At 34.3% G+C, this 22,611-nt stretch overlaps 1 protein-coding gene across 2 annotated transcripts in view; it reads left to right on the top strand.

Moving 5' to 3' along the window:
* LOC106072084 (equilibrative nucleoside transporter 1-like) overlaps positions 1-21,770 on the top strand; it is a 52,592-nt gene extending 30,822 nt beyond the window's left edge. For both annotated transcript variants that reach the window (XM_013232351.2, XM_013232352.2), the window contains exons 3-15: positions 1,805-1,943; positions 2,606-2,687; positions 6,986-7,149; positions 7,822-7,916; positions 8,027-8,077; positions 8,227-8,312; positions 10,078-10,126; positions 11,787-11,884; positions 12,600-12,722; positions 15,414-15,528; positions 16,673-16,755; positions 16,944-17,140; positions 18,447-21,770. In XM_013232351.2, coding sequence (XP_013087805.2) covers positions 1,805-1,943; positions 2,606-2,687; positions 6,986-7,149; positions 7,822-7,916; positions 8,027-8,077; positions 8,227-8,312; positions 10,078-10,126; positions 11,787-11,884; positions 12,600-12,722; positions 15,414-15,528; positions 16,673-16,755; positions 16,944-17,140; positions 18,447-18,558 — 1,394 coding nt within the window. In that variant the 3' untranslated portion in view covers positions 18,559-21,770. The remainder of the gene's footprint in view (positions 1-1,804; positions 1,944-2,605; positions 2,688-6,985; positions 7,150-7,821; positions 7,917-8,026; positions 8,078-8,226; positions 8,313-10,077; positions 10,127-11,786; positions 11,885-12,599; positions 12,723-15,413; positions 15,529-16,672; positions 16,756-16,943; positions 17,141-18,446) is intronic.
* The last annotated feature ends 841 nt before the right edge of the window (positions 21,771-22,611 follow it).

Here is a 22,611-nt window from a genome sequence, read left to right as displayed (position 1 = left end):
CGTTTAAATGAATATTCTGGTGATTCTTATAAGTGTCATAGCTTTTTAATATTCGTGCTGAAAATGTCGAAATTATTTTGTCTTACTGCATGGCGGACACGTTGGATGCCGCTTTTGAGTTTGACTGATAACAAAAACTCTCTTCTTATTATTATTGTATCTTGACGAACTTATGTCTATCGAACATTTCAACACTTTGAAATCTTTGGCTCTTGTTCGTTGTCCCAATAAAACAAATAAATAGAAATTCAGTTTTTGTTGTTCTTCCCTTGACTCTCTCACACACACACACACACACACACATTGGTCTTCAGTTCGTGTCCCCTCCATCCCCCTAGTCCAAATGTCCAGAACCAATCCGCTGTCACTATTGTCTTCTTACTGCATCCCAATAGATGCTACGTCTGCTCTGAGTCATCTCCTAACGTAGCCTTTGGGTTTTCAAATTAACTATGAATAATGTATGCACATATGTTAAAACCATTCTTATAACAAGATGGATAAAGGTAGTTTATATTTAGCCAATTATCTTGTCATCCATTACGGATTATATGCATCACTCTTAAATAACAATCAACGATTACTAAATTTACCCTGTGTTTACAATTAAGGTGGACTCAAATGTTCTATGTCTGATAACTATGGTTTCCTAGACGGGGGCATTATCAGTGCATTAGCCATTTAATGACTTGAAGAATGTGGGCTTGTACCACTAATCTTTCCCGACATGCACAGTACAACACAAGACGGGTGGCTGCCTCTTGCTTTCAGTCATTTTGGGTGCAAAAACGCAGTCTTTGGGCCCGAGGCTGTAAAACAAAATGGAGAACCTATCGTGACGTTTTCAGATGTGTCTATTTCTATGTATGTGTGTATCTCTCTCCCTCACATAGATGAAAACAAAAATCTTCACATTGATGTAATAATGACATGAAAATTATAAACGAAATTTGCTTGCAACCTACGTTGACTTTTGAGTGTTACTTTCTGTCTCACTCTGTGTGTCGTATGTTGTCGTTGCGTGACTCTTTTCCTCTCTCACTAGATCATCTTGTTAGCTCTTTGTGTATGTATGTTCCTCAGTGTGGTTTCGTTCATTGTCTCTCTTGGTATTTGAATGACTTGTCTATTGTGTTGATTTATAGTTCTGGCTGGCTGCTTTAGAACTAAATAAAACTCATAGCTTATAAAACAAGTGTGCTTGTGTGAGACCAATCGTTGTAGGAGAGACCTGTCACGTGACAACCTGTGGTCAAGGAAGACCAATAGATCGTTGCCACGTCACAGGTCTGTGTTCAGACTATAACGATTGGTCTCAGTTTGTGTCATGCCAAAAATTAAGCAATTAGTTTACTACTAATTATTTAATTCTGTTTTCTAAAGCAGAAAGGGAGCAAAACCCGGTAATTTTCAGATGAATGGAAGTAACTAGCAGTTCTTTCCCTTAGATAAGCTTTGTTTTTAAAAAGTATTTTTTTTCTACTGCTTGTATTACTTGACTATTTTGCAATCTGCTCAGGTAAAATGAGGATAATTAGCAATATGTTTTTTCAAAATTATTAGAGATATTTACTATTTCATTATTAGGATTTTAAAAAATCAAAGTACAAAATAAAATGGGAGAATATAAATGTTGAATTTTTTTTCAGCAAACAATTCCTATATATAGATTCTCAGTAGGATTCTTACATACAGACATTATGACTGTACTTAGCTTAAATCGACCTTGACATTTTTGTATGTGATGACAGTCAAATTGACATTTACCATCAAAGTACATTGAGTCTCTGCTTGTATTTTGTAGATTCTACAGAACGTGAGCGCTTCCTTCCCCCTGTCAAACTGGACCCTGGCTGGGACAGCATGATGGAATCAACTATAAGTAAAAAAAGCTCCACAGCTCAGTTGATAGATGAGCTTGAGAAAGATGTTCCTGATGACAGGTAAAGATCAATAGCAAACCAGCCAAACCAACATTTCTAAGGACCTCTATAATATTTTACAAGGAGCTTGAATGTAGATTCATTCAGCACTAATCACAAACTCTCCACTTGGCTTGGATGATAAAATAAGAAAATTTAACTAATTTATTTTGTATCAAGAACAACAAAGTACCTTTCACGATCGAATCTGCAACAGTTAATTTCCTCCAAATGATTTTTATTGGCAGTTTCTTTGCAGTACGTTTTTTAAAAAAGCTGATATACTATTGATAAATAGTAATAAATTCTACTTCCTGTTGTTTTTTTGTTTTTTTTTACAAGAAACCTGTAGAGCCTATCAAATATTTCAAGATAAAACTGAGAAGCTATTCACTATTTCTCCCACTACGGGGCTAAAAAAATTGAAATTTAACTCAGTTATTTCTAACATATAACAGAATGCACAGAATATAGTTTAGAAAAAGATGATTCCTGACATTTTAAATAAAAGGGGGTAGGGTTTACAGGTCAAATAAAATATATATATACCTGAAAACAAATCAACGGGCGTAGCAGGTGTTAAATACTATCTTATAACAATGATTATACATCCAATCTGCCATAGACAGACATTAAAATGTTTAATTTTTTTTAAAGATTTCTTAATTTGTCACTTCTTGTAGGTATCACATTGTATATCTCATTATGATTCTACAAGGCATTGCTGTACTCTTGCCATGGAATACATTCATTAATGCTAAGGACGTAAGTAGAATGGATTATAGATAATGAAAAACGTACACCTTAGATTTTTTACGCTTCCCGAGGTCGTTAAACTGGGCTCCTCTTTCCTTAGCTCTTTTGGAGCTCAAAAGTGCCCTACTTCTTTTCTATCATTGCATCTGCCTCCTCTTTCTCAGTCTGCCTTCATTACCCATCACTCTGTCTCCTTATTTGTAAAATCTCCCTACGTCTTAGACCAGTCCATAAGCGACGGGTAAGGGGGGATAAAGAGATCCTGGTATATAAGTAGGTGTCTATCCGAAGATAAACTACCACAATACAATACTTTGGCTCCAAGTTTCTCTAGACCTGAGGCCCAGATGGCCGGCTGGTCACGCTGAGTTACCAGATAAGTCATCGACTTATGCAGGAGGGCAGTGGCTGGAGGGTCAATCAGGGAGCAGCTGACTTGAGTATAGCACTAATGTAGCCCTGGCAGGCTCATTCTGGATATCCGAATGGCCTGTCCCCTTGTTGGACTCGATGGCATGTGGGGAGCACAGTTGCTGAATTACTACTAATGTCCATGGACAAAAAAACCCCCAAGAAAACTACTTGCCCCAGATTTGTGTCTGGGCAAGAGACGTCGAATAGAGGCAAAAAAGGAGGCCACAAGAAGTTGTGGTCATGTGCACAGAAGAGGGGAAAAGCCTGACAAAGATGAGCACTTTTCTCATCTACAAGGACTTAAGTCAGTAGTGGGAGAGCCCAAGAATGTATCTAAGCTGCACAAGACAATGGAACTACTCATAGAAGTTGATAGTAAGATACACTCTGATGGGCTTCTACGATGCAGAAGAATCTGTGATCTCCAAGTGGAAGTCATGCCACACAAGAGTTTGAACACCAGCAGAGGTGTATTCACCAGGAGGTGTAAATCAGTTCTAGAGACCTGATATGACACCGCCAGAGTATGTGAAGGAATGATACATACGAGTTCCAATGAGGCCTTACATACCTAACCTCATGAGGTGCTTCAAGTGCCAGGGTTATGGACACGGCGCGGCAGTCTGCAAGAGGAACACTGTGTGTGCCAGATGTGCTGGAGAGGGTCATGAGGATAAGGGCTGCACAGCCCTGTTTAAATGCTCAAACTGTCACACTGGCCACTCAGCCTACTCCAGAGACTGCACTCTGTGGAAACAGGAGGTTGCCGTGCAGGAGTACAAGGCAGGAAATGGATGTACCTTCAACCAGGCCAAGTTGGCTGTATTGGCCCTACCCAAGGTGGTAATTGCCTCAATTTCAGCTTGAAAGTTTGAGCAGTAGTTGCCACAGGGTGCGCTTATTTCAAAGTGTTTTTTGGGGGGGAAAGACCAGGAAGGCACCAAGACCTGCATTAATGGTGGCTTTGAAGGTATTTATACATACAGATGTAGAACTATACAATCGAAGGCCTAACGTCATACAGCCGTTGAGCCTTCGAATGAGAGAATCCATCCAAAATTTAACCCCACCCACTGACCAAATTTCTAAAATAAAAATCCCACAGAACCCTCCTTGATTGAAATTAAATTTATCCTTCCTTAATTTCAAAAAAGAAAAAACTGACCCAAGTATACTACAAGTCCACTTTAGGGAACTGCAGGAGAGCTACAGAGATTGTGGCACCATTTACACTGATGGAACCAAAATGGATGGAAAGGTCGCTTGTGCCTGCTCCTTTCGGAACAAAACAATCTCCCGTAGACTCCCCGATGGATGCTCCATCTTTACTGCCGAATTACATGCAATATCGCGTGCACTTATGGCCATCAAAGCATCAGAAAGGAGAAAATTTATCATATGCTCCGACTCCAAATCTGAATTGCAAGCTTTGGGGTGGATGAAGACTGACATTCCATTGGTACATAAGAGCCTGAAGCTTTAGACCAAATAACATCTGACCATAGGGATGTCACCTTCATCTGGATCCCCTCCCATGTGGGCATAGAGGGAAATGAAAGGGCCGACAGAAGCAAAGAGAGCCCTAAATCAAGCGGTGTCAGCAACCCAAATCCCCCTGCTCGGACCTGAGACAGAGTATTGCCTTTGCCACCTATCGAGAGTGGCAGGATTGGTGGGAGGCTAAGACCCACAACAAACTCAGACAGATTGTGGCTGATGTCAGGTTGCGGCCCACATCTAAGGTCTGACAAGGCGTGGAAGCACGACCATGTCCAGACTTAGGATTGGCCACACCTACATCACGCACTCCTTTGTGCTGAAGAGAGAGGAGCCCCCACTTTGTGAGTACTGTGACTCTCATTTCACTGTGGAACATATCCTCATTGATTGCCCCAGATACCAGGATATTAGGGAAAATTTTTTAGGGCGCACAACCTAAAAACACTGTTCGATAGTGTTGACCCTGGGAAGGTATTGGGCTTTGTCCTGAGGTGGGGTTGCTCTACGAAGATTTGATTTGTGAAATTGTGAATATATAATATTTACAAAAGATTTTTACTAAATTATTAAATTTTCACTTTACTATTTTAACTGTGAATAGACCTTGTTTTTAATAACTTAACTAAATAAAATTTAGCTCTTGTGGTATGAATGGAGAGTAACCTTTTAGGGATTACGGGCACGATATGGCCTAAAATGTGCCGATGTGCCAAAAAACTCGAAACTCAAACTCAGATCTTTGACTTGCATCTCTGGGGCAGTGACATTTACTGTTACCAATTTCTTTGATCGGTCATTTGTGGTGACAAGCCTATTCTTCCAACTTGTCCTGGTAACTTTTCTGTCATTAACTCTGTATCAACTGACTTTGTTGGAAGATCATAAGACTACTGCTGATACCAAATGCCATTACGTCAATTCATAAGACCAGGTTGGGTAATATTGGGCTCAAGATTTATCTATTGTTGTATTGTAGTGTAATCAGACATCTACTGGAAAATAACTGAAGAACTCTTCTTATGGCAGACACAAAACATCGTGTGGGATTTAGTACATAAAATATCCTTGTTCATAACACCTCATGTTGAATGGTATACATTTTGTTACGATTCTCTCTACCAAGCCTTGTGTAAACACTGCTTAACAACACATAAATATCAATAAATAACAGCCAATACTCCACACTAACTTCAAATGCTTTGTTGTACTGAACTGCTGTAATAAACTCTACTAGTCTCTCTGTCTTCTCCTGGACTCATACAGCTACGTTCTACAGGACTCACATTGTACTGTGTCATCCTTACTTTCTTGCTGTCCTCGACTGAGCTCCTTACACACTCTGTCTAATGTCCACGAAGGCTTTTGATCACATGACCATAACATATTTGCACATACTGTCCCTTGTCTAATGACAGCTGGTGACCTGTGTCATTTGCATGAGTCACGTGTGTCAGTAGGTCACACACACACATTAATCCTATTGCTCCGCCACTCAAGTTAAAACAATATAATACTCCAAGAATAACATTCTTGTGTCTTAGTAACACAATTCACTGTCATTGAATCATTGTACCGACAGCCTCTGTCACATACTTTTTTTCCCATTAATGTGTCATTTGATTTTTTTAAAGCCAACTGTCCTTGGATTTGTTTGCAATAATCTTCCTTTAATCTTCCTTAAAAGACTGGTTTGGCATTCACTTCCCAAGCTTCAAACATGTATTAAATCAATGAGACTGTAGGAGACTAGTTTTTAACTATATATGTGTCACAACGTGCGTTGTGGTGCCGGGGATTTCACTTGAATTAAAATAGTTGAATAAATGACGATCTAGGATTCACAATAAAAGATTCTTTGTTAAAACACAACTCTGGAACTTTATTTAAATATAAAACGTAAGTACAGCTTATGTACAGGTTACAGATCAACAAGCACAAATAACATTACAAAGGCTTTAAATCAGAGCTCTTAGAAAACGCCACTGTCTACTAGGAAATTCTTTCATCGACTGGCGTTCTTTCTACTCTCGTCAATTCTCTGGCGCTAAAATATCTTTATTTATTTTCAAATCAACCAATAGATTTGCAACATCGTAATTACGTCTCGGGTAAAACCTGAGGCGCTGTCAAGGATCTAGATTTGTGGGGTAATTCCTGAGGCTCAGTCAAGGGTTTATATTTCTATTTACACATAAGCTTTTAAATGTGAAATATACAAATAAATCTATAATGGCATCTGTGACAATGATTATTTCATTGGTTTCTTTTTAAGCTTCTACTGATGTTCTTAAGATGTTCATAATACAATAATTTTGTATTCTCCTTAATATGGGTTAGGTAGTTGTATAGATTACATCTAATGTGTACCTATGTTACTGTTATGTTTGAACCAGTATTTTGAGAATTACAAGTTACAATCCCACAATGTCAGCAATGGCAGCAGTGGCAGCACAACTCTGGATGACTACAGGACAAACTTTATGTCTTATATTGGTATGGCCTCACAGTATCCCAACTTTCTGATGAACATAATCAACATATTTGTCCAGTGTGGAGGGTAAGGGTCAATATTGTGTGTATGTGTGTGTGTGTGTAATGTTAACCTATTGATTAGGAACAAGAAACTTTGTAGTTGTCTGTTCTGGATGTAATTGTCTTACTTAGTAAGCACTCATTTGATTCAGTTATTACTACAAACCTAGTAATGGTTTATTATAAAAAGAACCAGCTGCATAACAAAAGCTTTGAAGTAACTCTAGGAAATTCTTAAAATTAGACTTTGCAACATTCTACATTGAAATTGCAAATCAACTCAAAATCATCACTTTTGTTCTGTTTTTTTTTTTTTTACTTCCTACCCATTTAAGTCTGAGGTCATCTGTACTCTACTTTATGAAATGAATCAAAAACTTATTTCCAAATGATAAAGAACTTGAAAATACTTATAGGTCTGCAATATACTTTGTTACTGTTTGGCACAGAAAAGTTTTATGATAAATATTAAACGTAAAAAAAACTATTCCCTTTAGTGTTCTTTAGATTATCATTTTAGGATGTTGTTTCATTGGGCCCCATTCTAAAAGCATTTTTTAATTAATATTTACCATAGCTAAGAAGAAACTTGTGTTTTGAAAAAGTGTAATTATTAAATAAGTATCATTCTTAAATGTAATAAACATGGTATATCCTGTTAACTCTTTAAAAGTCCATTGTCTAATCTTTTGTATAGAAACACACTGGGAATAAGAATTCTGACGGGAATAATGGTGATGGTTTCAATGCTTGTAGTGACAGTAGTACTGGCAATGTTGGACACCACGACATGTAAGTGCTAGGAAAATAAAATAGTCTTTTTCATCTCCGACAGATTTACATAGGTACTTAAAAGAAAATCAAAATTAGCGAAATGAAACTTTTTTTTTTTATGTGAACAGGGCCTGAAACATTCTTTTGGATTACCATTGTGACAGCTATTGTAATAAATGGTTAGTACACTTTAGTTTATTTCAATATTAGATAAGCAAATTCTGTATATAACAGGACATTGCAATGCTTGCTTATTATAGCTGTAGATTTCTATTTTGAATGAAATCCATTTTTTAAAATGAATATTATTATGCTACTTTATTGACAGCTGCTGTTGGTATTTATCAAAACAGTCTTTATGGATTAGCAGCTTCTCTGCCAATGAAATATACAAATGCAGTAGTCTTTGGGAGTGTGAGTTGTTGTTTTCATTAATTTACTAGCATACGAACATTTTTATTAAAATGTGTTGGTGCAAGGTAGTTGAACTTTCTAAAGAACAATTAAATATACTTTTAATAATGTACAGTAATGTCAGTATAAGTATGGTGTATTTTGCATTCATTTATTTAGTAGACCATTAGATAATAATTATTTATTTTAACCTTTTTTTAGCATAAGGTTATATCAGGCCCCATGTCTTATCATGTCTATTAAATATTCTAATATGAATTTCTTTGATAAACTAATTTTCTACAATTTCTTGAACTTTTGTAATCTTTATTTGTAGAGAGTTAGGATTGTGACAGAATATAACTGAGCGGAAAGGGGCACCAGATTCATTGCGTAGACACTTACAAAATTTCCACCAACTTGATTTTTCTTTGGGTTCCATGAAACTTCCTAATTATAAACTTTAGATTTTTAATGTTCCTTGTTTAAACTCTGCTCAGCTTCATTCCCCTGCTGTTTGGTTTCTGTTATAGTGAGAGAAAAAAAAAAAGAAGAAAAAAAAAAACAACAAACAAAAAAACAATATTATAGTTAATTATTGTTTGTAGTCCATTTTATTTGAATGTGAATGTTAACTCCAACTCAGTTTGCCAAAAGTCATTGTTTATTTTTGCAAACAAATAGCACAGCTCAAATGAAAAGAAATAAAATTGAGAATGATGTAAATTTATGGAAGAAAGAAGGGAGGGGAAATCATGTGACTGTTACAATGTCCAATCATTGCCATCTAACTTCTTCTCCTTGAGAAATTCAGCTCAATATCTTATGGATGGGCAAGAGCAAATGAAAAACCAAAGGAATTCACCATACCACAAACAAACCTGTTACTTCATACAATATTTAGCCTAACATGTTTAGATCTCTTAGTCATTGAGAATTACAATGTTTACATACATATTCAAAACTTTAAAAAAAATAAAATTAGTGTATATTGTATTCAAATGCATTGGACCCTCATGGCTCACATTTGTTTCACATTTTGTTGTATTGTCCTTTTCTCCACCCTTTTTATACACATACACATACACCTGTTTTGTTTTACATGAACAAAAAACAAACTCATTAATTTACATTTCATCACACATGCACACATGCTTCTTTAATACGTAAGTTTTTATTACATTCTAAGCATAATGGAAGTATTTTTACAAAGCTTATATTAACTCACTCTGTCTGTCTGTCTGGTAAAATCTGTGTACACGTTATTTCTGCCACACCCATTCTTGGATCAAGTTGAAACTTTACACAATTAATTTGCATTTCCTAAAAAAAAACAAGAATCAATAAAAATAAAATTAACCAATTAGTTAAGTAATTATTGGTAGTTTATTATTTTGTTTGGTATTCAAAAAGGGAAATAAATGTTACTTATTGATATATGTTGCTGTATATGTGAAGCTATTCCCCTTTTAACACTTTGTCCAAGCTTTTTCTCCGACTTCCCATTCTCAAGTTAAAATTTTGCTAATTATTTATAGTCAATGACAATGCATGCATGAATCAATAAACAAATTAACCCAATAGTCAGTCATTTTGTGGTACTTATTTATTTATTTTTGTTATATATAGGAAAAAGGAAGCTTATTCCTATTGTATTGAGATATATTGCATTGATTTTGCTTTTTTTTTCCCTTAGATAAATTTTGTCTTAAAAGATTTTTTTAAAATATATATATATATATTATATATATTCTATGCTAATCTTGAGCTCTAACTTGTTTTGTAGAACCTATCTGGAACACTAGTATCTGTGACCAATATCCTTCTCATTATCTGTAAGTAACTTATTTATTTTACTCACTAACTTTTACATCTTTTTGTCTTTCACTCATAGAAGTGGCACTCAAACCTTACACAGCACAATTGAATTCTAAATGGCAGCCAAAACTAATAAATCTTCTCAAAACAACCTTTTCTTTTATCTTAATCACCTGCTAGTTTCTTAATAAATTAATTATCAACACATTAGACAGCACTATCTTACTACTGACATTAGCCAAACAGCTCTCTCTTTAGTACATGAAAATATATTGATGCTCAGCATAAAATGGAATATATGAATGTTTGGGTGACATGCGCAGAAAAGTTTTTGTTTTCGGGATCTCCGTTTATAAAGAGTAAAAGATAAAGGAGACATGAATGCTACCAAAACCTGGTGTATGCATGAAAATGATAAAATGCTATCAAAATGGGGTGTTCAACAAAATATAGAAAGCCTTTGGAGAGTGTAGTTTATTTATGACTGTCTTTTCTGGTGTGTCTACTGTTATATTTTGTTGAACAAATGTTGGTTTGGTTAAACTGTATAACTTAGTGTTGCCTTTACTTGATTACATACTGAGGCAATGCGATGTTGGTGAAGTAATGTACACCATACTTATGCCAAGTGCTAACTGCTATACAGAACATCGCCTTGTTCATGCTAAGTTCAATATTTCTATCAAGGCTCGACAGAAAAAAGGCTATCTTCATATAAGGAAGCTAAATGTCGAAAAGGACCAATTTAGAGTCATGCTTGAGCTCAGAAAGCCGCTGGAAATCAACCCAGAGGCCAACTAAAAGGTGGGCTATTGCAGTAAGCCCATCAGAGATTGGTTGGATGAGAACAACACTGCAATCCAAAAGTTATTAATTAAATACTGCACTCAGTACTGTTCTGTGTTTGTGAACCCCCGTACACAGCTTTGTGTAGTACTCAGCAGGCAAAAGTTTGTAAATTAAAAAAGAAAATGGTGGCTGGAACTTTCAGAACACATAGACATATTATACTATTATCCATGTAAAAGACTGGATTCATCCTTAATCTTTGGAAGCAAAGACATTGCCATTAATTAATTAATAACATAGTGTTTAGTCTAATTCCACAATCACACTCATTGTAGCTAATTGGTATTTATATTTTAAAAATTCTGCAGATTACATTTTTAGTTGTCTCGTATTCTTGTGAATGCTAATTTAAACACTTCAGACTGTTCGACACATAGGGCAGCAAGCTCTCTCCCCAGAGATCAGTCATAGGCAACTTTCACAGTCATCTCCCAGCTGGTGCCCGCTGATTTTAGATCTCTAAGAAGGTGTGACTCCATGTTATGGATGACCTTCTTCTCTGTTTCCCTGCTATAGCTGACTTTGATCAACTTTGTCTTGCCTAAAGTTATGTTCTGCAAATCTCATTTAATGTTTGGTCACCATTTCACTATAGAGACCTTAATTCTTCTTCTTGAAATGTATATACAGTCCAACATTTGTTGATGTAGAACTTTGCAAATATTTCAGAAGATTTATTATAAATAAATTAAATAACTAATCACTTCTCTAAAGATATTGAAATAGAACTGTATATATATGTTTTTATCTGTATATATATATATATATATATATATATATATATATATATATATATGTTGTGCATTACATAGTATTTCTCTTACACAGTATCACCCAGTCAGAAAACATCAGCCATCTACTACTTTGTGACAGCCATTGTTATTTTACTGATGGCTTTTGATGGATATTTTATCCTTCGTAATACAGTAAGTAGACACTTAGCTGACTCAAGTCTTTGAAACATTACAGCTTGTCGGATTATTGGATTCATTGTTTTTTACTAAAATTGTATACCTCACAAAATTTACAGCTAGTCAAATTTTTTTTTAATATTAAAATGTAGTCTTTAAAATCATGGCCTCAGTCTCATGGAGATGAGATGAATGTCTGGGCATTAGCTGTGGTTGTAATGATATCACCCACACATAAGTTCCCCCTCCCCTCTCCACACAGCTGATGTATCCAAAAGAACTGCAAGTGCCCATACAGTTTGGGGTCAGCGGCGGCACATGATCTGCCAGGGTGTAGCACTGAGTGCTGCAAACTACGTTAGGGTTGCTGGCTCCGGATTTTTCCTCAGGGTTAACTCCCAAAGCCTTTCCCATGATAGGGCACAGCTGCAAGACAGCAGAGTTTTTGAATTCAGAGTTTTCCTCTCCTAGTCTTTGAAATAGTTCAAATTGAAATTGAATGCCAATTATCGTTCAATGTGTCATAATTATTTATCAGGATTTTATCTCCTTTATTTAAAAGTATTTTTATATTGAAACTATGAGAGCATACACTATATTTTTAGGGTGCTAACTTAAATAGCAAAGCACTAATATCTTTGTAGCTTCACTAGACATTTGTATGAAAATAGTATCCTAATTTTGATCAATGTTTAACTATGACTTGTATTTCTTCATTTATCTTTTAAAGAAATTCTTCCGTCACTATATGAAATTATCATTATTGAAAAAGCAAGAGTTTCAAGAGAGTAATATAAGCAATGAGCCTTTCTATAAAATTCTATTTAGAAGTTTTGGGAGAGTTGTTCGACAGGTAACACAAAGTTTTTTTATTTGTAACTCATCTTACATTCTATCAGAAAAAACTCTTTTCATCTTACATTCTATCAGAATGTCTCTTCATCTTACATTCTATCAGAATGTCTCTTCATCTTACATTCCATCAGAATTCTTTTGAAAATATTTTCTTTACATTCTGTACCTATTCATTGTTTGTAAAGATATGTTTTATTCAATCTTTTTTTTCTCTAATGTAGATAGATTAAACTAACAAATTTTTTTTATATTATGTTAATGTCACTTTATTATATTTCAAACTCTTAAAAGCTTTTTTTATCTGCTTAATAATTTTCTGAAAAGTTTACCTGACTGCATATTTTTTTAATTAGAAACACATTTTATGACTTTTTTTCTAGCTGAGTGAAATAATAAGTTTTGTAATCTAGTGTTGAAACTCCTTCCCTGTACTGGCATTTATTGTGTCCATTAGAACCCTATTGGACACTGGTCAAGAATGAGCTGTTTACAGAGAAAGAGAACAAGTTTTCTTTCCAACTAAATTATAAGAAGGAAATTTGGTATACAAGTGGAAAGAGGCATCCTTCAACCAGCTCAGTAACTTTTTGAGGATGTCACTGTGGACTTGAACAACACTGGGTATTGTTTTGTTGGTGTGGCTGAAATGAACCCAAGGCCTGACAGTTGCCCTTTAGTGAGCCTGTCTGTTTGGGATGAACAGAAGTAAGAAGAGGCAATGCATTTTTCATTGCAACAAGAAGTGGGATCTTAACATCTCAAGAGGGTGAAAAATCACACTATTCAGGAGGCTGGATGAGCTCACTGGTAGACAGTTGAAGTAAGAGATCTGAGGCAAAGATCAGTAGGAGCAAAAAATGCTGAATCATGTTTCTGGAAAGCCCTAATCAATGAAAAGCAATATCCATAGACCTACATATTTGAGGGAGATCCAGAAATCTGTCAATTCCTGAAAGTGATGTGATAATAAAGCATTTTCATGCACAGAGAGAGGGAAACAAACATGCAGGATTCAGGAATGGAGTAAACTGCAGGGCTAGACTCTAAGGAGGAGAGAAATACATCGTTGTTACCTAACCGATGCTACAGCTGTACAGTAACAAGAGAGGTGCTGGTGGTGGTAGTCTGCTGTGATTGTTAGAAACTGTATGAGCATGGCTCCCATGACAAGAAAAGTGACATGTTTGCTGGGACTATCTCAACCATAAGTAATGACATGAGAATGTAAACATGATTCCCCCTGCACTCAGGCATTTAAAAGAGAACTGTATATTGGTATATTACAGGTAGAATGCTAGTGCCAAGAAACTTAAAAACATGTATGCCAAGATTTTTGAGAATAGCCCAGATTATGTTTAGGAAGACCCATTGAAACTTGTGGTGGTTGATTTACATTGACATGCTGAATGTTGTAAAAGTGCCCCTAAGTGATATCTTAAAACACAACCAAAGATGACATGTTTGACAAACTGCCTTCCCCTGTGTCTAGGGCTCAAAGCCATAGGCACTGCTTATGTGTCAAAGGCTCGACTAGAGGCATTGATCTAGAAAACCTACTGAAGCAAGGGGCTGGACCAACAGTCTGGATGACCATTGCAGGGATAACTACTGCTTTTCTATGTGCCTAGCAGCTGGCATTAGCGACAACTGTAATTAAAAATGCTTTTCAAAACCAACATTGTCTCAGAGAAGGAAGACTTGCCAACTGAAGGAGGATAAAATGATGCCTGCAGAACAGTCTCAATGGCTTCATGGAGAACACTCTCCTAGACGTCTGTTGCTCTCACAGATTGACCTCTATTGCCAACCATAGACATCCTCCTGCCCTTTAGTGAGCCTGTCTGTTTAGGATGAACAGAAGTAAGAAGAGGCAATGCACACCAGAGCACTTGTCAACACAGAACAGGAATTTATTGTTCAGATATACAGAAGCTTCCTTCCTCCTACCTATAAAAATAAAGAAAATCGTAGCATTTAAGTTCTGGAAAAAAAAGAAAGAGTTGTCCTTCATTTTGCCAGGTAACTTAAGGAGTCGCCATTGACAGGGAACAACACTAGAAGTGTGTTGGTGGTGTTGTACGCTGGGGTGCCTGAGGCCTGGACATGTAGAAAGGACTGGTAAAAGTAGTGGTAGAACTAAGTGTGGCTGAAGCAAAAGCTTTATAGTCACTGTTCTGTTTGTTGTGATCCAATCATACTATAAATAAACATCTGTCATCTAACCTTGCTCCTTTGGTGAGTTCCTTAAATTTACAACAAAATACTTCAAATGTATCCAGGGCCAGACTTAGACCTGATAAGGCCCTTATCTATTTGAGATATGGGACCCTTGCAATCGAAATAAGTTAATTTTTCATTCTTCAAAATGATAGCAAATATCCCTGGTGGAGCCCCAATAGCAAGTTAGGGCTTCCCTAGCAAGTGGAGGCCCTAAGCTATTGCTTTCCAGCATTGAATGTATCTTGTTTTCATAATAATACTAATAGCACTCATTTAAAGCAATGTGGGTATTTGGCATCAACAGCTTGGCTAGAGTTGTGCCCACTTGCTGGTACATACGTTTTGGTCAAGAGAGTAAAAAAAAAGGATCTATTTTGTTAAGTGATCACAATGGTTTCTCTTCTTCCAGCAGAATCATCCGGATGAGAGCAATAATGTCAATAAATTATAAACATGTCCTACCTTTCAGATTTATCATCTGATTTTTGGAGTTTTCTTCACATTCTTCATAACACTTCTTTTGTTTCCTGCTGTGTCTAGTGACATTAGACCCCTGGTTGCACCATATACAGATTCATTTGCAGGTAATGATCTCATACATAAAGTGGCTCTGACCCATAGACCTATATATATATTATATCTAGACTGTAAAACGGAAACAAATTCTTATCCGATAATGATCAGATCACAGACATGTATAAAGATTTTATTTATGTAGCTCTTTTTTTTTAAGCTGTAAGGGAAGTCGCCCCAAATCTAGGAAAAATCTTTTCTTTCTTAGAAAAGTAATGATCTTTAGTTTTCAAAGTTAAGAAATAAATCTGCAAAATGATATTGTATTTAAATAGAAAGTGCTATTAATCACAGGTTCATGCAAATATATGAAAGCCATTTCCGTTGAGATAATATTTTTAAAATCCTAGATCGAAATAATTCAAGTCTATGGATTTTAATCATCTTATGTACATTTAAATAGATTGATTACCCAGATCTTTCTAGATTATGTATACAAAAATTGCAAAATAATAATTATGAGATGACAGTACTCTTATTTTGTATGTTCATTTACTAAATCTAGATCTAAACATTAAATTATTTGTTACATTTGTTAGGGTATAAAAAAAACAACTTTACTTCTTATAACTACTTTACAAAACATCACCTTGTTTCAGCTTTTTAAAAGTTTTTCATGACATTTTTTTGTATTTCCATGTCAAGTTAAGGTATAATATATGTCTGTGCTCGACCGAAACTAGCACTGAGATAGAATATGATATAAACGACCTGTTTACTTAAAAAATAATGAAAAATATGATACAACTCCAATAAAATATTCTTTAATTTGACTACCTAATATAAAACAAAAATTCTATTAAATAATCATTTTATTGGATTTTTTTTTTTTTTTTTTTTTTTTTTTTAAACTAATTTTATTTTATCCAATTTTGATTAACTTGGTGTTTACAAAATATAGATGTATTTTAAAAACAGACAAAATGCTGTTTGCTAACAAATTTTGTTCTTGATTAAAAATTGATATTTTTAAATGTATCCCAAAATGCATCTTGTTTTTTCCTGGAAAAACATTTCCTCCCCATTCATTGAATAAGATTGTGTTAATAGTCCTTATGGTTTGAACAATTTGAATTGCAATAATACATTTTGATATGTATCACTTTTTTGCCTATTGTCTCACTGAACTAAAGGAATGTCATATTTTTCTAACAGTTTATTGGACACCAGTGTTTTGTTTCCTTTTCTTCAACTTTTTTGCCACACTGGGAAACTTAGCAACAGTTTTTATCCAATGGGTAAAGTTGTTTGTTTAATTGTGTTTGCTAACAGATAATTAACTTTTGTGTGATAACTATTTAAAAGAATAATTAGATGTTTTTCTTATTTGATGTTAGTGAAGCCAATTACGATTTCCTTTTATTTCAAACTTCCATCTCTTAAAGTAGAAAATTATGCATATGAATTTTCATTAATTGTCTTACAGCCTAATTCAAGGTGGATTAATGTTTTGGTCATACTTCGGATCATCTTTATCCCCCTGATGATACTAGCCAACTTTCGTCCAACACAAAGAAGTTTGCCTGTGTTAATTACAATTGATGAAATCTACATCGTTTCATCTGCATTATTTTCATTTTCCAGTGGCTATTGTAGCAGTTTAACTATGATGTATGCTCCAAGGTTAGTTGTTATTTTAACTTTGTATGTTTCAAGCTGAGATGCTGTATACATCCACTACACATGCATGTTTGAATGGTTCAAAGAAAAGTCATGTGACTTATTGTTGGTGTAGAAAGAAACAAAAGACTATTTCAGATCTGTTAATAAATACTTGTACATTCATGTAATTAATGGATACATTCATACATATATTTTTAGAATGTAGATACTAATTTAGCACAGTATGTGAAAGCTGTGGGATGTGTCGCAGAGAGGCTTAAAACCACTTGGCTACCTATCATGGGGGCTTGGCTACCTATCATGGGTGCTTGAGTTCAACACCCTCTACCTAGTGGTCTACAAAAGAGATTGGACCATAGCGCTATGAGTATGCTATAAGCATGAAAGTTGCACTAAATAATAGCTATTTTAAAAAAATCACATATGCTTTCTATTCTTAGATCAATAATTTTTCAATCATCTATTTTATTTCTTTGAATGTCTAGGATAATATTTTATAGCATCATAAATAGAATTTTCTTGAATGTAGGTTAAATTCTTCAAAGTACATCTAACTTTTGGTAATTCAAAAGTTTTTTGGTAAACTGACATCTTCTCTGTGCTGTAGCAGTTGGACTATTAATAGTCAACTGTAATGTAGATTAGAAAGCAAAATAGATTTTAATTAATTTATTTCAAATTCTCCCATTTTTTGGTAATAAATACATTTCTAAATAAGTTTAATGCAAAGAACTAATAATTTAAAATTGTATCTATTTTATAGTATTTCACCTGAGTTACTAATTTAGCAAATGTTGGAATTTGTTTTTGAAAGTATTGTAAAAGTGTAATGGTGACATAATAGCAGAATTGGACAACAAAGATCTCATTTAAAAGAATCTTTGTTCAGGACTACACTAGAAACTTTTCAGCATTTAAAAACTAGGATGGTTTGTTCATGCTCATGAAGCCATCAAGGAACTGACTTGCTGAATACTCTTTACAATGGAATATGTTAAGAGTTATTATAATATAAAACTAAATAAATATAATGATAGATATTTTTTAAATATTTGGGAAAGTATAGAGATTCATTTTAGTCGAGAATTAGAATTGTCCACTATAACAAATCTCTATATTTTCCCAAATATTTAAAAATATCAATCATATTTATTTAGTTTTATATGTAAAGGTAGTTAATCTTTTATGTAAAAAAAATTATTATATTAAATTAATGAACCAATTTGCCTTTTCTTCTGAGCATATAAAGCAGATGGTATTTTTATCCATGATGAATTTTAATTAGTCTTCTTGTCTCCTCTCCTAGCTGTGTTGCTCCCAGTGATTCTCCCATAGCTGGCATGATCATGGCTCTTTCTCTGGCATTTGGCATTTTGATTGGAATTAACTGTTCAAGAATTTGGGGGTTCCTGGTATGAGAACAGAGCAAAGGAAACTTTTAGGAATAGAATTATAATATAATGAAACTTACTTTGGAAAAAAAAAAAATTTTCAATCAAATTTATTTTTATATTTTAAGCATTTAAATCTGTTTATCCAGTCAGAGTTTTTAGGCGAAAATTTGATCTCTTCACATTATGTTAAGTTCATCAAAATATGTTTTACAAGAAACATTGATCATGTCTAGTGATAAAAGACATTGATAATAAATTAATACAATAGTTTATATATATATATATATATCTATATATAATTATTTGATATGGTAGATGACATTGTCTTAAAACTTACTAGATATTTGATATTTGACAGGAACAAGGATGACCTAAATATTTTGTACATGTCATTGTAGTCAAATAGAGACATCAGTGCATTGCTAAGCATTACACTTTTGCAGATGGTATTTGAGCATAGGAACTAGTGATTGCTTGGACTTTGTGTATGTACATTGCAGGATTCATCCACTCTATAGTGTCACCTGGTAGAGTTCAGTTTTTACTGGCACCTAGTGGAATTCAATGAATAATACTTATTACTGTCAATATGGCAAGTTAAATGTTTTAATTTTAAAAAATGGACATTGTAATATGTCTATAAACAAATATTATGTAGTGTTTTCCCTCAAAGTTTTATTGAAAGGCAGTCAAATAGTATGTTTCAATATTAATTAGTAAACAATATATTGGCCTAAAAATGGATTCAGTGTGCCATACTTTTGGTAAAGGCCATAGTAAGTAAAGTCTAGGCCTCCTGAGAATTTCCTATTATATTTGAAGAATCATTCATGTTTTTGTACGCAAATGTTTACTAGATATGTGGGCCAGCCAAAAAAAAAATGCCTTTAGTTTGCCCACAAGTGATTATAGATATAACATTTAACCACATTCAGGATTTGACTATTTGGTTTGGCAAACATTACATTTGAATGTTCACACCAACCTGATGTACAGTCATTGAGGATAAACTATGTAATGATCATCATGTAAGTAATCAACTCCAACAAGGCATGATCCTCCTCTCTCTCCCCTTGCCTCCAAGCAATGTATTTCCCATGTCACTTCATTTTGTTTTCATTGATATCATGTACATACTATATTTATGTAGGGGCTCATTAGTTGGCATTGAAGGCATTAAACTAAAATTGACTTGAACAATATAAATATACCTCATTGTCAAAACTGCCTAACCTAATGGAGACCACAAAACATGATATTGTTACTGAACTGTGACTAAAAATATTACTGGAGTTGATTTAAAGAAAGATATTGTGTTTGAAATGTCTGCTTTATGTTTTGAGTTCAGTCTAATGAACTCTGTTGTAGCACCTTTATACAAGAAGTATTCTCAGGGATGTTACACACTGTATTCTTCAATTACTTTGGTATGAGAGAAATTTCAACTATTCATGAGGGAAATTACGAAAATAAAATACTTAAATAATAAGTATGGTTATGTAAATTTCAATTTGTAAACATAAAATAGAGATTCCAAATTGTGTATTTATTCTAATGATAATATGCTGAGAGCTATCCCTCCTTCCTAGTTGACTGTACATGTACCGGTATTAACCAAGTGACCTTTTACTTTGTGTTCAAATCACAAAATATTTTCTCTGATATTGTTGCATTATTTTCTTCTTCAGTGTAAGACATTAGTTGCATTTATCAATTATAAGAGTTTGAATTTATTTATATGCACCTTTTTTTTTAGCCTTTTTTTTTTGTAAAAATTTTAATTTATATAGGTCCTTATTTTACACCTCCCAGACACCACTTTTTTGACATCTGGTTTCAACCCACTTGCAATGGTTTGATTGCTATGTTGTTTTTTTTAAGTTGTTATTCTAATATTTTCTGAAACATTTTGCCTAGAGCCACTGTGTATGTTGGAGTGTCCAGTTATTTTTAGTTTTTATAAGTTGCGTGTTTCTATTGAATCTTGTACAATTTTCATTGACATTTTAAATGTAAACTTTTTTTCTGCACTTAGTACAATTGAACATTCTAAAAAAAATGAAGTACAAAAATAATTTCAATAAATGTACACTCAATTAATGTACTCACAAACAGAATCTCAATGTAGCACTTTGAAAGAACAACATGAATACATTGAATGTGCCTCTGCTACAAATGAAATGAAGAGTGAACATGTTCTTGATATTTTCTCATGACACCATGGACAACAGTTTTTATAATCTTTGAAGTTTCAGACTTGCCCTTGTGTTGACAATTTCTGTTTTGTGGGTTATCTGCTTGTTTCTTCAGTTTTTGCTTTTATTTTCTTACACATTCTGATAAAATCTGGCCATGACAACATGGCTGTCTTGTGATTTGATTTTGTGATGACTGCACTCTACTTTCTATTTGGTGCCATAAGGAGCTTATTAAAATGTAAATAGCAGATGTTTTTTTTTAAACATTTGTTTGTTAGTATTTTGCTGTTGTTTCATTATGAATAAAATGTGACAAGAGTTTGTTTTCCCACTTGTTGGCAGGTAGTGGGGCAAAGGGCAGATAATCATGCAGATACATTGATGCCTCAGAAAAAAAAAAAAAGAACAATTGAACAACCTGCATGAGGAATTGAATATTGAAATACTTAAACAACAAACATTGTTCATTCACTTCCTTGTATGTGTGTGTATTTGTAGTTAACTCTGTTGCAAAATATGTCTGAAACAATACCACAAAATGATTGAATGTATGTTTTAATACTTGGCAATCATTCCAGTTGCTTATTTCCTGCTTTGCTTTATTTCGTCCTTGTGTTTTATCAGTTATTTTGTCTTTTTACCTCATTATTTTACCTCACTCGGTCAGACTCTATCACCGCCACTCATTGATCAGGGAACATGAAATGCACCAAGATACCTGTGTGTAGTTGCTGAATGAACTCTTTATGTTGTCTGTTGTATTTATGTGTATTTTTCTATTGTGTTGTCTTTATATGAGAAAAGTCCTTGTAATCACAACAAATTTCCGTAAGGATCAAAGCAGTCTTAGTCTTAGTCTTTTATTTTGCATTAAAATGACATTTAGTCTTGAAGCTTGTAGGTTTTTGTTTTATTCCAGAAAAGTCATGGGCATATAACTAGTTCAGTAAGTGCTAGAGACATTGAGCTAAGACGACATTTTATTATCATTGTTGTTGTCTTCTAGTGTCTGTAATAAATATATATTTTTTTTTACAATCTTGTTTGATTTTTTATTTTTACTTATGTTCTGCTTGTAGTTTGTGATCTTAACCTTAGCCATTGGATGCTTCTTTACAAGTATTGGATATCTCAATAAAATTGACATTTCCACTACAGTTATAATTGATTCAAGCAGGCCGCATAATGGCTTTCGTTAAATCTCATATATTACAATCATTTCATAAGTCTCAGGTGTTGCTTATCTCCTAAACCAAAAAGAAATGAACAATTGAAGGTTAGATTTCAAAGTGTCTAAAAAATGTTGTTTAAAAAAAACAAAACTTATCATATCATTTTCTATCTGCTACATAGCATGAACTCTCTAAGGAACATTTGTATTCTTTTGCAAACAATTTTTGTTCCATTTAATTAGTTCTGAAATCCATTTCTCAGTTCTTAGACATCCATTGCCTATAAACTTTTCGTTTAACCATATTGGTTGATTATATTCTTCAGTCGAATTCTATTAACAATTAAGGCCAGACTTAGTGCATTAGTGGAGGGATGAAGTCCAGACTTAGTGCATTAGTGGAGGGATGAAGGCCAGACTTAGTGCATTAGTGGAGGGATGAAGGCCAGACTTAGTGCATTAGTGGAGGGATGAAGGCCAGACTTAGTGCATTAGTGGAGGGATGAAGGCCAGACTTAGTGCATTAGTGGAGGGATGAAGGCCAGACTTAGTGCATTAGTGGAGGGATGAAGGCCAGACTTAGTGCATTAGTGGAGGGATGACACAACCCCCCCCCCCCTTATTTTTTTCTGTTACGGTACACTCACTTCTACGACAGCATTTCTCACTTTTTTTTTTTGGGGGGGGGGGGGGGGGGGAATGCTGCTC

This window comes from Biomphalaria glabrata, chromosome 1, assembly GCF_947242115.1.
Source record: "Biomphalaria glabrata chromosome 1, xgBioGlab47.1, whole genome shotgun sequence".
In the NCBI taxonomy this organism is placed as follows: domain Eukaryota; kingdom Metazoa; phylum Mollusca; class Gastropoda; family Planorbidae; genus Biomphalaria; species Biomphalaria glabrata.
This window is presented reverse-complemented; position numbering and strand designations above follow the sequence as displayed.